A 17,543-nucleotide genomic window follows, 5' to 3' on the forward strand; every position below is an offset into this window, starting at 1 on the left:
GGTTTTATAGATTTAGAAAAGTTTTCAGTGGTCAATATGGATTTTTTGTTGTATTTTGCCTCTTTGTACAGATTTACTTAATTAAAATCAGTAACAATATAATTAGACGCTCTTCTACACTATCTCGATGAAACTGCTGTTTTGAACTGAATTGATTACAGAAACTTTCCATTTCTTATGTCCTGTAGGTTGGCCATGATCCAATTTCGAGTCTCAGGTACATGCACTACAATTGCGGGCTGAACATCTCCTCTGAGCCGTCTGTTTTGTCCCAGAGGGCGGAAAACTTGACTAATTCCAATGAGCACTGCCCCTAATAAACTCACCTCCAGAGACACATTTTAGATGTATACCGTGAGTGGAGTTCAGACATTTCTTGCATGTTTGCAATTTGGCTCTGAATGCAGAGAGATGAGTTGTATTTTTGGCCTCCTCTATTGTGCTTTGCCATCTACAACCATGGGCATTTGTCAATTTATTTTGCACGCTTCATTTTCGTAATCCCGTTTATAAATAAATCAATTAAGGGCAAGGTATTCACCAATGTTTGCAACCTGCATTGGTCCTCATTTCTTACTTGTCAGAATTAAAGACAGCACGTAAAATTCTCTAAAAAGAATAGAAATGCACAATAAAATCAAAACGTACTCTCAGAAAGCCAAAAAACTTGGTTTATAAGGCGTTTGCTACTTTAGAATGGTCTTACGCATTGCAGAATGACTGTATTGTCACAAAGTTGAAAACTGATTCATCAGCATTCAATTATTACTGTAGATGCAGTGCGAACCAGTATCAAACCTTAAGAAGCTTGTTAAGATGACAAACCCAGCAATAAGTGCTAATGAGGTCAAGAGTACATTAGTCTAAATTTTTTTTCGACTGATTTGGTCAAACGATGAGGAATCAGTGCTCTTTCAGACATGGGACAGAGAGCAACAATGATAATCATTTGGGGTGTAGAGATTTGGTACTTTCTTCAACTGTGAGTTCAAATACACGGACTCTCCAGTTGCGGCAGGTTGTACTTTCACTCTGCAGCCTGATCCGCGGGCCGCGCTAATAGTCTCCCAACTCATCTGCAGGTCGGTAACATAGGCTCTCACTACTTTGGTTTGTTATGGTCTCGTCGAAGACTTGGAGAGTCACAACGATGCATCAACTACTGTGCTGCCTCTAAGACCTTTGGAACACCAATCGTCAAATAATTAAGTCGTATTGCGGATGCTTTAAATTCAAACCACTTAAAATCGCCTTAAACTGAACTATTCTTAAAAACGCCAATGTAGTGAGTCCCATGCTTCTCTCCCACCTCCAACTTTATAAACCTAGAGCAAGAAATTTGGATAGGGATGGCTATTTTTATTCGAGACAGTGCAAATTGCCTACAGACTACCAAAGTTTATAAAAGATCAGAACTCGCCCCTTCCTTATGAGTTGACGCATTCGTTCAGTCACATGGCCGGCTTAAACCGATCGTTTGTTGCCTAAGGGGTATATTCGAGCAAACGCGTGTTACAGATGTGCCATTTTTTTTGTATCAGCAGTGAGACTTTCGTTGTAAAAATAGTAGACTACGAAGTAAAAGCATTGAATTAGCTGCAAAAGTTTAAAAATGCACATATGGGAAAATAAAACCTTAGGCCGTAATATATGTTATGACTTTAAGGGGGTCCTAGGAATGCAAATATATGTACATTCCTTAAAATAATAAATGCATAAAGACTATTTTTTGCAACTAACATACCTGTCTTATTAAATTTTGAGGCACGTGTACTTCCGCCGCATTGACGAAGGTGTAGTACGTTGTCTGTTTGTTTAGCGGTCAGTTTTGGTAAAGGTGCACCTTGCCCCAGCCTCCAGGCCGCGCTGGTAGTTTTGCTGCCTTTTGTATGTCAAAAGTCACAAATTTGGATGAGTATTACAGGGTTTTTCGTCTTTAAGGAAAAGTTGGGACCCTACAACGGTTTTGGGAGAAATGCACGCGCTGACACAAAAAAATTAAAACATATTAAGTAAAAAATAATATTTAAGGCCAGTGTATGCATTCAAACATTATTAGTGATTTTGCAATGCCAAAAGAGTGAACACCAAAAGGTTTAAATAGGCAATTTATGGTTCACGCTGTTTGAAATTCAGCGCTGACCAATCATCATTGAGATGCCGGGTGGGTGGATCGACTGATGTACCGGATTATTTCCAAAGGTAGAAGTCTCCTTCGAACTTTAGCGACTATTGGCGGTCGTCATGAGAATTCTGACGCTACTACGCGCCGAACTTTCTTCTCTTTTGTTACATCAGTATCCGGTTTTGATAACAAGCATGCGCAATATGAGATACAACCCAGACCTTTATCGACGTATGGCGACGATGCCTACTTCATTTCCATTACCGATGTGTCATGTGTGCTAGGTACGTAATTAGTTCGACGTCTGGTCTTTTTATGCCATCTTAAGCCATCATTACCTTGTTTAAACTTATTTAGGAGTTGCGGATGGTGTAGGTGGTTGGCGATCATATGGTGTTGATCCTAGCGAGTTCTCCATGTCTTTCATGTCGACATGTCAAAGACTGGCTCAGTCAGGTCGATTTAAGCCAAATGAACCAATGCTTCTTGTAACTGAGAGTTATCGTGAAGTTTTGGATGCAAAGACACCTCTCTTAGGTATGCACTCATTTTTATTTCGTATAAATTCCATCATTGTATTCTGACTTCGGTGATTTCAATTAGGGAGTGCAACATTTTGTGTAATTTCATTGTGTCGAAGCGATGGCCGCCTACACACAGTGTGTCTTGGGGATTCAGGCTACCTCGTTATCCGTCATGGTACAGTAGTCAAACGTTCTGCCAACCAAAAGCACACACTGAACACGCCCTTTCAGGTTGCCTGTCTCCCGCCAAATGAGCATGGCCACTTCTATCGTGACTCGTATGTTTTACCCGCCCAAATTTTTGTTGTACTTTAGTTTGCGATATTTTCCTTTAATTGATGCTTTGCGATCGGATTGTAGTATTTTAAATTGTCACTTGTAGAAATGTACCTCCTTCCTTGAGGCATTGTACGGAACGCATGCTTTTTTAGCATACCCTCTGCATCCAGTTTCCTGGGAAAATAAATTACGCTCTTTACTTCAGCTGTATCGAGTTAATTTATTTTTTTGTATGAAGCCGTCATCACTTAGTTCCGTTAGTTCATTTTCTCAACTACCAGTTATGATTTTTTTTTTAAAATCTCTAGCCCCGAACAGGCAATCCAGGACAGCTTCTCTCTAGAACCGAGTGATTTGGTAGTTGTTGGCACGGATGGTCTCTTTGATAACCTCACCGACCAAATGATCCTCCAGGAACTTACACCTCTCCAGGTAACCATCATCCTATTTCGTATCACTTATTGTCATTGAGATTTGTTTTGGTTAAGTAATTTTGTATCATGACTAGTTTCAACCCAGACTTCAATGCAAGTTTTTATCCGACATTTGGGAAATCTCATGCTATAGTTTTTAATATTCTTTACGTGAATGAAATGCTCGTGCATGGGTTCCTCCGAATTTTTTAATCCCCAATTTAGATTTTATTTAGCCTACTAGACAGAATTGTCTGAACAAGACCTGTGCGTTTGTGGTAACCTATATACCTAGAAAAAGCTAAGGAGAACCCATTCTCTTTTTAATCTTTGCATAACTTCTACTTTTTCCAAAGATAAATGTTTGTGGTTTTATTGGTAGTTGATAATCATACAAATTTATCTACCGTTAACAAGACTCACCTAACAAACTATAAACGCCTAGTATATCATTTATCGTTTTGCGAGTTTAATGTAGAGTTTATGTGCTATACTTTACAGTTCTGATCTGAATATCCAAAAGCTAACTGAATTTACTTGACTTCAAATGTCTACTGATTGCAATTCAATGTAGCCAACTCAAAAATTTGACGAATCCTCACGTATTCCGTTGAATTTTCATCTGTCTTGCTTTAGCCGTATCTCATTTTGAAAACTTTTGGTACTACTGTTGATACTCAAGGAATATTTTGATGTGCAATTAGTCTTTCGTAAACAAAACATAGATAGAACAGACGCCTATTCCCTTCTCACTTTTGCCATATTCCATCGAGGCAATTGTCTTCATATCAAAAAACATGTGGTTTGAAATGCATCCAAGTCACATTTACTGACACCTCACTATTGATTGCTCCCAAGCCTTTCTTTAGAAGATTACTGACCTGGTTTTTGAGCAAACTTGCCACGTGTGAATCACTTCTGCCTTTCTTGACGTCGTTATTTGTCCATGCTTACTGTTTAGCGTGCTTTTTTAACAATAGGATTGTGATCTAAGTTTGGCGTCAGACGAACTGCTGGATTGGTGTGCCTACCGGCTTGTCTCGTGCGCGCGCGACGCCGCAGAGAATCCAAACTTCCTCTCTCCCTTCGCCAACGAAGCACGCCAATACGGGCTTAATATTGCAGGTAAGAATCGGTTCGTAATCGACAGCCTCTTTTTCGGTTCTCATACCACGCAGGGCCTGAGTCATTTGTCCATCCAAACACCCTTTCCTCTTAGAATTCACTCCTGCAATGTATATAAGCTATTTTGATTTCGAATTGAGTTTCTCTATCGATAATTCAAATAACATATGCTGTTCTCAAACAACAGTGCTACAAAGTTTGGAAAAAAGTCATCCCAAACACATTGCATTTTGTTTGTATGGCGCCGTGAAGTCTTTTATGAAATTGTTGTTTCAGTATTTGCAACAAGAATACGACTAATTTCCTGCAGGACTATGTGAGATCTACGAGCATGTGTGCAGATGGGTTCGCGCAATTCCAGTTGCTTATTTTGGACATTTAGGTGGAGTCCGTGGCGACATAACAGTGATGTTGGCGCTGGTTGTGAATGAGACTGCCGTAGCTGACACACAGCCATCAGAATTTCCAAAGTCCGTTGATAGCTCGGTGGGAAAAAAGGCAGTTTTCCGAATCTCTCAAAGTCGTTCCTCCTCATCTCCCTCTACCCTTCCATTTACCTAAGAGCTGTTTGCATTTACATCTCATTCTTTACTACATTATTTAGCTAAACTGTACGTAGATGCAACAACATGGGAATTAAATGCGTATATACCCCTTTTTACTTAGGCTCTGCAATCCTAAATTCCTATCCAGAGATTCTTAAATATCGGATTGAAAATTTTCTTGCAATGGCCTTCGATGAAACCAGTGGTTGTGTTCAACACTCATGTTCAAATGGGTTAACATGATCTTGGATTGACTTGGACATGTAGAAATGAGGAAAGTGGTGAGGTAACAGTGCCCATTCTTACGAACAGAGATAGTCATACCGAAGGCAGAATTCTGGTTTCTGACTCACCAAATTTCCACTTTTGAAGCTTATGCCAGAGGGTAAAAGGTCTGGTGAGGTGCTGGTTAACATTGGATGGGTGGTTGCTCGTTGCATCGAAGAATGACAACCCATCATAAGGGAACTCTTTTGTACGGAGACATACTGTTTTACTGAACAGCGCCAAGGACTGCCCAAGTGTAATCGCACACATATACATGAATAAGTTGTAAACATGTGTATTTATTCAATGTCGACTCATTTAAACGCGTCCCTGTGAACAAACTAAAGAACCAGAGAACCCAACAAACCAAAATGCAAAGTTAAGGATTGCAGTAAGACCAGGAAATCAAAGAGCTACGCAAAATGTAGCAAACCGGGGTATCAGTGTAAAAATCAAAACAAAACAAGGTTATAACGTGATCGGAGGCACAGCAAATATCATTTATCATAATTAATAGCAGTCGCAAAGAGGGAAAAGCAAGGCAGAATTCATGACCATTAACAAAACAAACTTCATAAAAGTTGGAATAATGTAACAAAAGTTGCACTTAAAGTAAACAGCATATCTGAGAACAAGGGCACTAAAAGCGTAGCGGTTTGTACTTCCATTAATGTCGCCATGCCTATAGGCACCCGACCCTTCTGTTCGTTAGTAATAAAACCTCCTCTGCAATGGTGTGGTGTCATGTGCCGGTTGTTTAACTTGATTTTGCTAAAGGGACCACTTTGGACATCCGCCACTGTACCTTTGCAGGGTGGGCTGGTCTCTGGGCCATGCCAGTTGCCTCAAGCCCTACTGTATGTCGACAATGTACATATTCTGCCCGAGTATTATGCCTTTTTTCATCTTCATGGAAGTCTCAGGGTGCTACAATGGCTTATTTCGACATCCGAAGGGAAAACTCTGATTGCCAAGCTTGACCATTGCGGGAGGAAGGTGGATACTGTGGGTGACTGAATTCGTAGGCTTGCTCTACAGGAGGGTTACCAAGGCTACGTCCACACTTGACGATCACCTTAATCTCGTGGTCTGCAGGAAGGCAATCGACATCTGAAGTAGTATCACATTTGAAATATTTAAAAAGGTTTAATTTTAAGGCCCTCTACTACATTCTACAGAAATAAATAAACTTTGCAAAAAATAGTACCTCCCCGAAAGCTGAATGACATCTCTGTTTATAGCACTCCAAGTGGTCTGTACGTCAACAGAAATCATCCATGCTACTGTGGCACGTTACGAAGTCACAGAAGACTCCGACCCTTGGAGCACAAATCAATTTGACCATGGTTTGTCTTTAGTGAATAGTGAGCCATTTACGCACTACTTGTTATGACACTCACCAAAAAAACACTTATGATACTAAAAGAGAGCATAAAAACTTCACGTGTTAACGATGGTCTCGAGCACCTGAATTAGGTATAATGGGGAGTTGTGTGCAAAAACAGAAAAAAAGTGCAAGCGGTACAGAAGCTTTGTGTGCAAAAGCCTTGGTGCATAAGAACCCAAACACTAGGAACTCTAAGAGTTGGGTGTGAGCCTCAAAGAGCATCCGTGAATATTAAAATAAGATAGTTTGATCTAAGCTATAGCCTGCCGAAACCATGGATTGTTCTTTGATATTAAGGTCTTGACACAACCGGAAATGTTAAAATATGACGCACAACTGCACTCAAAGTATTGGAGAACGTTTTTGTCACAACTAGATTCTTCGATTGTTTAATTAGCTGAGATAGCGCTCTTGCACAAGCGCACTACTTGATATTGTGGCGCTTTCAGCTGCGGTGATGTCAGATTACCTTGAGTCAGAAGCCTCTGTGTCTTCAGACGAAGAGGGCCCCTCAAAGCCCAAAAGACTCAGGAAGGAGGGTTCAGTTTCGTCTGAAGACAGTGAGGAAGAGGAGGAGCTTCTGGACGAGGAGGAGATATGCAGAAAGGAGGGTCAGGGATGGATAGTGAACGATGATGAAGACGATGGTGGTGAGGGATCTGATGATGGGAGTAATGCCAGTGAAAAGTCCGCTAGGGATGACGGAGTCGACGACGAGGATGATGATGTGTTGGATGATGACGATTACCTCCTCATAAGAGAGAACGTCGGCATTAACGTGCAGCGTAAGGTAGGTTCCATGTACTAATGATACAATGACAAAGAAACGACGTCTTGTCCTCGATGATGAAGATGAAGCTGATGTAGATGTATCGAAGGCGTCGAAGGAGGCTCGAAGTCGTGAGGCTATTGCACGCCAGATATTTGAGGATGAAGATGAAGAAGCGGAAGGACAGGGAGGTGACTCTATTCGAGCTGCTCCCTTGTTTGCCCCTAAATCCGATGACGAGGGCGAAGAGTCAGACGGAATGGATGACTTCATTGTTGATGATGCTGCGCCTGATGGGAGAGGAGCGAGACAGAAAAGACAGATAGTGCACAAGGACCCCTCACTCCAACAAGCGCAGAATATATTTGGTGTTGACTTCGACTTTGAAGATTTTGAGCAGTTTGGTGGACAGAGCAGTGAAGTCAGTGAGGAGTCGGATTATGAGGATGAAGATAATGACGTTGGTGAACGGCGCAGGAAGGCGAAACGTGAGCTGAAAATGGCTCCACAGGGTCGAATTTATGAGCTTTTTGATCCAACAGATCTAGCTCGCAATTTTTACAGCCCGGAGGATGAACGAATTCGCTGCACTGATATCCCAGAACGCTTTCAATTGCGCACTATTCCTGTTAGGCGACTTGACCCACGGTCAATGATCTACAAAGATGACCTCGTCGAACTAGAGAAGGAGTCCGAGTGGATTTACAATGCTGCATTCAGGGAAGGTCCCTCGAAGAAGGTGTGCTCGCAATTGATTTCATAATCCATCATTTCACTGTCTAGCCATCAACCGTGACGGACAACATATTTGAAGTTTTGAAACTCTTCAAAGAGTCGCTTTCAGAGGTTCCCTTCATCGCTTTCTATAGAAAGGAGTGTATTCAAAAGGAATTAAATATTAATGATTTGTGGTGCATCTACGAGTACGACGAGAAGTGGGAGATTCTTCAGCAGCGTCGCAAGGGATTGGTTCGGCAGTTGAAACGAATGAGTAGATATTTGGAGGCACGGGCCAGAGAGGCTGATGAGGCCGAAAACAACTTGAAGCTCGAGGGGCTGATCCGGCTGATGGCCATGTAAGTATAAGTTGTCACCCTCATTGTTGTTTAGGGCGAATAGCGCAACGTCATTGGAGGAGGTGCAAGATGTTAGGCTAAATTATCTTCTCCACTACGCGGGTCACACGCAAGATATGACAATTTGGGAGGGGAAGGACTTGAACATAGTCAAAATGGTTTGTTTATTTCCGGTTTATATTACTCTTAATGCCCCACCAAAATGTGCATTCAAAAACTCGTGATCAATTGGACCCACTCTTGTAGACATCACGCAAGGAGGATGAGGGTTCAGTTAGGCGCTCAGATGATGACGACGAAGAGTATGATCCGAGCTATGGCATGAGGCGCCTCTCCGTGGAGGCGGATAAGAAGACGGTGGAAGAGGACAATCGCCAAGCTGTTAAAGCAGTGCGCAAACGAGAACCAGGTGCAGGTGTTCTTACAACCACCGTGGATCCCATGACAGGCCGTCGGATTCGGCAGCGCCAGGTGCGCACCACTGTCGCGTACGAAGTTGCTCAGCGGGCTGGCATTTCGGGTTTGGTGGAGAGGTTTGGGCTCTCTGCAGAGCAATTTGCCGACAACGTTCATGATCAGTATCGACGTCATGAGGTGAATCAGTGCCCTATACTGCCTCTTGACGCTGCTGCTGACTTTGTGTGCCCACAGTTTTCTGAGCCCGCCACTGTCTTGCGTGCGGCACGCTACATGCTAGCGTTTGAGATTTCTCGAGAGCCCGTTGTGCGCCAGCTGGCTCGGGTGAATCTCTCAACACAGGCTGTGCTCGATCTCAAGCCTACATCCAAGGGCATGAGATTGATTGACGAATCTCATCCTCTCTCCCCTGTCAAGTTTTTAAAGAACAAACCTATAGCTGAACTCATGGGTGACGTGACGTATCTGCATGTACACAATGTAAGTACTAGGTGATCAAAATGGTTTGTGCGGGTTTCGGTACAGCTCGCTGAAATAACTCGTAAATTATGGACACTTGAAAGGCACGTGATTATTTATATTTTCATGCATGTATAATAAGGCCTAGGTAGATAGGCACTGGTCTATTGATACGTTTTTCCCAATTCTGCTCTGTGCTACTTTTCTGCTACATTGACACCTCACAAAGTGTCGGTTGGACCTGATGTGATTCAAGCTTCTGCTTGACGAACCGCTGTAGACGCTTCTTTTAGCATCTGTTGTATAGCGTTTGAAGGAGGTGTGGTGTGCAGCACCAGAAATAGTTTAAAACTTCGATTCTGGTGGTGAATTGCAGGATGATGGTGATGAGTCACGTCCTGTAAGATCATCTATTTTTGATAATGAAGAGTTACATGTTGCTGCTGCTTAGAACAGACGGGGATTAGTGTGACAAGCGCTTTTAGTCACGTTTAACGTGAGTGCTGAAACAAATACTTTATACCTACATTAAATAGAAAAGTCGTGGAAGCTACCAAATAAATGGAGTTTGTATGCTATGCATTAAAAGAAAACAGTAGGCTTTAAAGGTTAACAACTTGTTCGCCATTTCATCGTATAAGGAGGCGTAGTGCACTTCAAATGGCTTTCTGACTGACCTGGGGTGAGAAATAGCATTTTTATTTCAACGTTCGTTAAGCAAACATGCCATCGGTCATCTCCGAATGATTTACTCACTATTTCACATTTCTAAGGCAAGAAGAGTGTCTTTTCATTCTCATAGGACAGCGCAAGACCTCATGTTGCCGCAAAGCTTACCCACGAGAAGACATCATACTGCACTTTAAGATAAGAAGGTGGAACTGCCTTATTCTTGTCCTCATTCTCCACACTCCCCTGATCCTCCTCCAAGTGATTGTCATCTTTCCTTGGCGTTAGGCAACCGCATGTGAAAGAGAGAGTTGGAAAGTAAAATGCGATAGAAACAACGATGGCTAGATTTTTTGTCTGCAGAGGTAGAATGTTTTACAAAAGTGGAGTTCATAGTAAACTCGTATGTGATTGAGAAAGTATTGTAATTTATAATGGTGATTATTTCAATGAGTAAAATTAATTTAAAAGGCTTTATGCAATCACTAAATTTTTGCTATAGAAATCCTAAGAACTTATTCGGTTAACTTATACTTTCCTGCCTTATTGTTTGTTTGATAATAGTGCATGATGTCGGATTTTCTATTGCCCTAGGCTGTCCGGGATGGATTGGTTACGGTGAAGGTGCATGTGCCAGAGTGTCAGCAACGAGGTCTCTCTTTGTTGGACGATTTGGAGCACTACTTCCATCAGGACGAATTCAGTGCTTTGGTGCAGGCCTGGAATGAGCAGCGATCCTTGGTGCTGAAGGAAGCGATTGAACAGTTCCTTCAACCTCATATTTTCAAAGAAATGCAGGAGAAACTTCTCGATGCCAGTCAACAGGCTGTTGTAAAGGTGAATCGTTGTTCCCCTGTATTTGATAGTGTGGTAAAGTGATTCCAATATTTGGATTAATAGGTGAGTAAGAGTCGTGCAATCCCCATTGGTTATGTCGCTCGGTAAGTAAAAGTTGAATGCTAAGGTAGTTACGATACATGCAAACGAAATTTGTTGTTCGATTTGGCTCCTAATTTCAACAGCTTCTCGAGGAGCAGTGTCGCCTTTGAACACTCTGGCCAGAGGAGTGGATGAAGTTAAGACTAATAGGTCGTGCTTTTCATCATCATCATTGCAATCATCCAGTCTATTGAGCCACTTAAACTACTACATTACCAGGCCCCTTTGTTATCAGTTTCTTTGCTTTTTAGTTGTGTGCACAAAAGTTGTTCAAGTGTATCAAGGTGGCGCCATATGTGATGGACGACCATCGTTACGGGGGTGGCGGTGGTGGTGGTGGTGGTGGTGGCGGTGCCGGGGAGGCTGATAATGAGGATGGCAGAAGCAGTCGTCACCGCCATGGTGGTCGCTATCTCTCTGACGGTGGTGAGTTGCGTTCTGCCAACACCGTCTGGCCCAAGCCTGCTCGGGTGCTAGCTTTTGCGTTAAAGGACGACACTGAAGCGGTGAAAGCTGTGGTTACTGCTGTTCGTTTGGACGCCGATGGGGAGGTCGTGGACTTTCTCAATCTATCTGGTCTTTTGCACAGTACGCGCTCTCAAAGGGAGGAATTCAGAAAGCGGCATGTAGGTACTTTCACTGGTTTGATGGCCTGATTCAAACTCATCAGTATCACTTGTGCCAACTGCTGAAATGTGTTGTGCTTCTAGGACGACGATGTACGACGATTGTCCCACTTCTTAACGAAGAGTGAACCACAAGCTATTGTGATCGGATGTAACTCACGACGCTCACTGATTTTAAGAGACGAGGTGCAACGGCTGGTGGAGAACCTCGCGGCGGAGTCCCGCCTCTCCTCACGCCCAAATATTGAGTTAATGGACACCGAATTGGCTGAGGTCTATGCGCGCTCCGAGGCAGCCACTGCTGTCCTGCCGTCTTCCTACTCAGTTCTGCTAAAACAAGCCATTTCGCTCGGCCGCAGACTTCAGGTTGTTTGAATTGCTACCTACGATGTTCCGGTTTATTACACGCTGAGTTGCATCTTTCCTTGCTGCAGGTTAGGATGTTTAAACAAAATTTTCCATCGAAAATGCACTCCACTATTGACTTCATTAGGAAGTCATGTGGTGTCCAACCTTACTACCTGTGCATGTTGTAATGGAGTGCTTCTTCGTTATTAGGGGACGAATGCCTAATGGTATTGTTTTGTGTCAACATTGAGAACCGTTCCTTCGTTAAGAAAATGCTCCGCCCAATGTCGTCACAAGGCGCATTGGAGGTTTGAGTGGGCCCTGGCTCAAGGATGCAATCCTATGTTCTGGGTGAGGTCGGTCTAAAGTGCAACACTTATCTTGTAGGATCCACTGGCTGAATTTGCGCAGCTTTTTAATCCATCCGATGCGGATATTCTGGGTGTGCGCTGGCACACCGCGCAGGACGAGGTGCCCCGTGAGATGCTTCTAAGAGCTCTTGAAATCGAGTTCATCAACCGCACCAACGAAGTCGGTGTCGATGTGAACCGATGCATACTCCATCCGCACACTGCCAATCTACTGCAATTTGTCGCAGGTCTAGGGCCACGAAAAGCCTTTTACATGATTAAGGTAAATGGATTCACCCATTACTTGGGTTCACTGTCGGTGGAGGGATGAGTTGGCACGCGAATCAACCTTGAATGTGCCTTGCCTTCATCATCTCAATTATTTGCTAGTGACACCGTCACTGTTAGCTTGGTCTGTGGTTGTATTGCTGTTTGCACGACTTTTCCGACAGGTATTGCACGTTTTGTGGAAGAAGAAAGAGCAACTGTTGCATATTTTTTTTAAACTATGCTATTTATTTATCTCTTAACAGGTGAATCGGTTTATCCATAATTTTAACTGTGTGTATGGTTGTCATTACAGCTATTGAAGCAAAACAAAGTGTTTTTGACGAACCGTGAACTATTGGCAAAAGTTCTGCAGTTAGGACCTCACGTGGCCATAAATTGCGCAGGCTTCATCAAGATTGACACCACGTCGGCACGAGATCTGCTAGGCAGTGAGGATAACATTGAGATTCTGGACTCTACGCGTGTGCATCCGGAGAGCTATGACCTCGCCCGTCAGATGGCCGTCGACGCTCTGGAATACGATGATGGTGATGACAACGACCCGACTGGGGCGCTGGAAGAAATTGTTCAGAGGTTGGCCTATTTCATGTCACAAATTTTGTGATATTGATTTAGTTGAGGTGAAACATTGCAACCGATATAGTGGATTAGTAACGAACCACTGACTTTTACTAGTTAGAGTTGGGAGGAAGCCACAATCTTCATTATTTCTTGCAAAGTTAGTTTAACTTATGGGGAAAAAAGTACATGCGCCTTTGCTTGACCATGAAGTTATTCATTTGGTCGGTCGGCATGGTCTACAATCTAGAAATTTCATTTGTTACAGTATCAATTGCTTTGCAATGCTGGGTAGATGTTTCTCAAGCCTACCCATTGTCCATTTTGGTCCTCTCCTCTGTTCACTAGTCCGGCTCGTCTGCGAGAGTTGGATTTGGACGCCTTCGCGGAAGAGTTGAAGCGCCAGGATCATGGTGACAAACACATCACCCTATACGATATTCGTAAAGAGTTAAATCACCGTTACCGTGATTTGCGAGATCCCTTTGAACCACTCACACCCGAGCAGATTTTCAGTTTGGCTACCCACGAAACGCCTGAGACATTGCACAAGGGCAGCCTCGTCGACTGTCAGGTTGTGTCTATTGCCACTAAGAAACCCAGACCAGAGCAGCTAGACCAGGCTAATCCTACGAAGAATGAAGTTACGGGTCTGTGGAAGTGTCCCTTCTGCAGACGGGATGATTTCCGCCAACTCAACGAGGTGAATTATCTTTACAGCTTGCTCATACAATTTTTCCATTGTATTGATGGGTGTGGTGTGTGGCAAATTTTATGCAGCAGTACAAATTTTTTAGGTGGATTAATGTTAACTAGTTTGATTACGCATCTGATTTGATGAATTTCAGATGTGGTCTCATTTCGACAGCAGTGATTGTCCTGGCCAACCTGTCGGTCTGCGGGTGCAACTGGAAAACGGTATATCGGGGTTCATTCCACTCCGCTTTATTGATCATCCTGTGGAGGAGACCCTTGACAATATCAGCCCGGGTGCAATTTTGCAGGCCAAAGTGTCAAAAATTGACATTACTAAATTCAGTGTGGAATTGACTCTCCGATCATCTGACATCCAGGTATGCCGTATTGATTTTGCACAAAAGTGCTACTTTCTTCCACCTCTAATGGAGTTACGATGCTGCCTTAGAGTGGTTTCTCTCATGTACTCTTTTTCCACGATCCGTTAAGATTGGTGTGGATGTAGAAAGACAAGGAAGAGGTGTACTAGTACTACCTTTTCTGCAGTACAATTAGTGCATTTGTGGGCACCTTTGACCGAAGCCTATTACTTCCGTGCTCAATTGTAATCCCCTTCACGTTATCACGAAGCCTGAAGTGTCATCGATGGAGATATGGAAACAGTCGTTTTTTAGATGGGATACCCACAAGTCTTATCTTCTTGCGTGTTTGACCTACTGCCTAGAATGAACGCCACATGGGTTTGAGTCGCCGTGATGCTTTCTTCGATTACGCCGAAGAGGAGGCCGAACAACGTCGGCAGGAGGAGGAGGAGGCCAAAGCGAAAGCCAGGGCTACTCGAGCTTATGTGAACCGGGTTATCTTTCATCCTCACTTCAAGAACATCACCTACAATCAACTTATCGCCATGAATCCTACCCTCGAAGTTGGCGCCATCGTTATTCGTCCCAGTCGTCAAGGCACTGATCACCTGACTGTTTCACTTAAAGTCGATGATGGTATTTTCAAGCACATTGATGTCATCGAGAAAGATAAGCCACAGAGCTTCGGATTGGGCAAGACGCTTCTCATTGGCAACGAGTCATTTGAAGATTTGGATGAAATTGTGGCTCGCCACATGGAACCGATGGTGTCACTCATTCGTGAGGTCTACGCCTACAAGTATTATTGTGATTCACAGGTATGCGTTTCATGTCACCACTGTTGACAACATTCTATCCCTTTCTACCTCTGGATCCGTTTACCATCTAAGAGACAAAACGCTTCGTCTGTACCACCTGGTTAACTATGTTAATGTGCCACATGTGGTGTTTGATGGGTAGTTCTTTTCTGTGCGACAATTCATCCGTAGACACAGCATTAAGTGCAGTCGCTCGTCAAGTATGATGTTCATTGAAGGTATTTTGTCCGGAAGAAAGAAGTGAAACACTGATTTGTTGAATATGACATTCGTTTTGGAATGTTTGTGTAAACCCCTTCTCTCCCTCTCCTTGGTGTAGGGTGGTAAACGCGAAATCTTGGCCGAGAGGTTGCGGAAAGAGAAGAGCGCAAGTCACGGCAAAATCCCCTACTTCCTTTCATCAACGGCTGAGCATCCGGGGTACTTTATATTGGCATATATGCCCAACCAGACGCCGCGTTTCGAGATGTTCTCTGTGAAATCGGAAGGTCTGAGGTTTCGTCACCACATCTTCCCCACGCTTGACCGCATGATTGGGTGGTTTAAGAACCATTACAATGAAGTTGTGAGTATTTGTAGTTGGCCTCACCAATGCCAATAGCACCACTATCATCATTGCTGAATTTGCCTGGTTTCTGTGTGCTTATGCTTATGTATTTGTTAACTTCTTTCTTATGCATACATTGATACGTGTCTCTCTGGGGTATTTATAAAAACTGTTGAAGGGCATCCCCTATAGTGATAAGCGTGAACGTATTGAGTGCCCATGACATTTGGTGTTGTGTGCTTGATTGGTTGAAAAGCTTCTCATGCTTTATTGGTTTACCTACCTGCTGTTCATGATTGACTTGGGATTTTAATAGCGTCCACATTACGGTCATCATCGGGGCAGCGGTGGCGGCGGTAACGGTCGTGGTGCTGGTACTCTGGACGGTATTAGCAGCAGCCGGACACCAAAAGTGGATGATTTTTTCGGTATACCGATACCCCACAGCAACGTGGCGTTGAAACCCTTGTAGTCATTTCGCTGTTATAACTCACACCCCTTTTCCCTTGTACAATTGATGATCCTGTTGATAAATTGTATTTATCTATCAATTACATTTATCTATTTTTGGACATCCGCCACTGTACCTTTGCAGGGTGGGCTGGTCTCTGGGCCATGCCAGTTGCCTCAAGCCCTACTGTATGTCGACAATGTACATATTCTGCCCGAGTATTATGCCTTTTTTCATCTTCATGGAAGTCTCAGGGTGCTACAATGGCTTATTTCGACATCCGAAGGGAAAACTCTGATTGCCAAGCTTGACCATTGCGGGAGGAAGGTGGATACTGTGGGTGACTGAATTCGTAGGCTTGCTCTACAGGAGGGTTACCAAGGCTACGTCCACACTTGACGATCACCTTAATCTCGTGGTCTGCAGGAAGGCAATCGACATCTGAAGTAGTATCACATTTGAAATATTTAAAAAGGTTTAATTTTAAGGCCCTCTACTACATTCTACAGAAATAAATAAACTTTGCAAAAAATAGTACCTCCCCGAAAGCTGAATGACATCTCTGTTTATAGCACTCCAAGTGGTCTGTACGTCAACAGAAATCATCCATGCTACTGTGGCACGTTACGAAGTCACAGAAGACTCCGACCCTTGGAGCACAAATCAATTTGACCATGGTTTGTCTTTAGTGAATAGTGAGCCATTTACGCACTACTTGTTATGACACTCACCAAAAAAACACTTATGATACTAAAAGAGAGCATAAAAACTTCACGTGTTAACGATGGTCTCGAGCACCTGAATTAGGTATAATGGGGAGTTGTGTGCAAAAACAGAAAAAAAGTGCAAGCGGTACAGAAGCTTTGTGTGCAAAAGCCTTGGTGCATAAGAACCCAAACACTAGGAACTCTAAGAGTTGGGTGTGAGCCTCAAAGAGCATCCGTGAATATTAAAATAAGATAGTTTGATCTAAGCTATAGCCTGCCGAAACCATGGATTGTTCTTTGATATTAAGGTCTTGACACAACCGGAAATGTTAAAATATGACGCACAACTGCACTCAAAGTATTGGAGAACGTTTTTGTCACAACTAGATTCTTCGATTGTTTAATTAGCTGAGATAGCGCTCTTGCACAAGCGCACTACTTGATATTGTGGCGCTTTCAGCTGCGGTGATGTCAGATTACCTTGAGTCAGAAGCCTCTGTGTCTTCAGACGAAGAGGGCCCCTCAAAGCCCAAAAGACTCAGGAAGGAGGGTTCAGTTTCGTCTGAAGACAGTGAGGAAGAGGAGGAGCTTCTGGACGAGGAGGAGATATGCAGAAAGGAGGGTCAGGGATGGATAGTGAACGATGATGAAGACGATGGTGGTGAGGGATCTGATGATGGGAGTAATGCCAGTGAAAAGTCCGCTAGGGATGACGGAGTCGACGACGAGGATGATGATGTGTTGGATGATGACGATTACCTCCTCATAAGAGAGAACGTCGGCATTAACGTGCAG

General features: G+C 43.4%; 2 protein-coding genes across 2 annotated transcripts; both read left to right on the forward strand. All coding sequences in view use genetic code 11, as the record gives it.

Moving 5' to 3' along the window:
* Positions 1-2,180: 2,180 nt before the first annotated feature.
* Positions 2,181-5,027, forward strand: EGR_10245 (Protein phosphatase PTC7; the record flags this gene model as incomplete). Its single annotated transcript, XM_024499494.1, has 6 exons — positions 2,181-2,409; positions 2,483-2,662; positions 2,729-2,927; positions 3,237-3,360; positions 4,322-4,466; positions 4,849-5,027. The coding sequence occupies 6 exons, from the start codon at positions 2,181-2,183 to the stop codon at positions 5,025-5,027; spliced, it is 1,056 nt and encodes a 351-aa protein (XP_024346103.1).
* A 9,572-nt stretch (positions 5,028-14,599) lies between these two features.
* Positions 14,600-17,152, forward strand: EGR_10246 (Transcription elongation factor SPT6; the record flags this gene model as incomplete). Its single annotated transcript, XM_024499495.1, has 2 exons — positions 14,600-15,043; positions 17,057-17,152. The coding sequence occupies 2 exons, from the start codon at positions 14,600-14,602 to the stop codon at positions 17,150-17,152; spliced, it is 540 nt and encodes a 179-aa protein (XP_024346104.1).
* Between the last annotated feature and the right edge of the window lie 391 nt (positions 17,153-17,543).

This window comes from Echinococcus granulosus (assembly GCF_000524195.1).
Source record: "Echinococcus granulosus chromosome Unknown EG_S00201, whole genome shotgun sequence".
NCBI lineage: Eukaryota > Metazoa > Platyhelminthes > Cestoda > Cyclophyllidea > Taeniidae > Echinococcus > Echinococcus granulosus.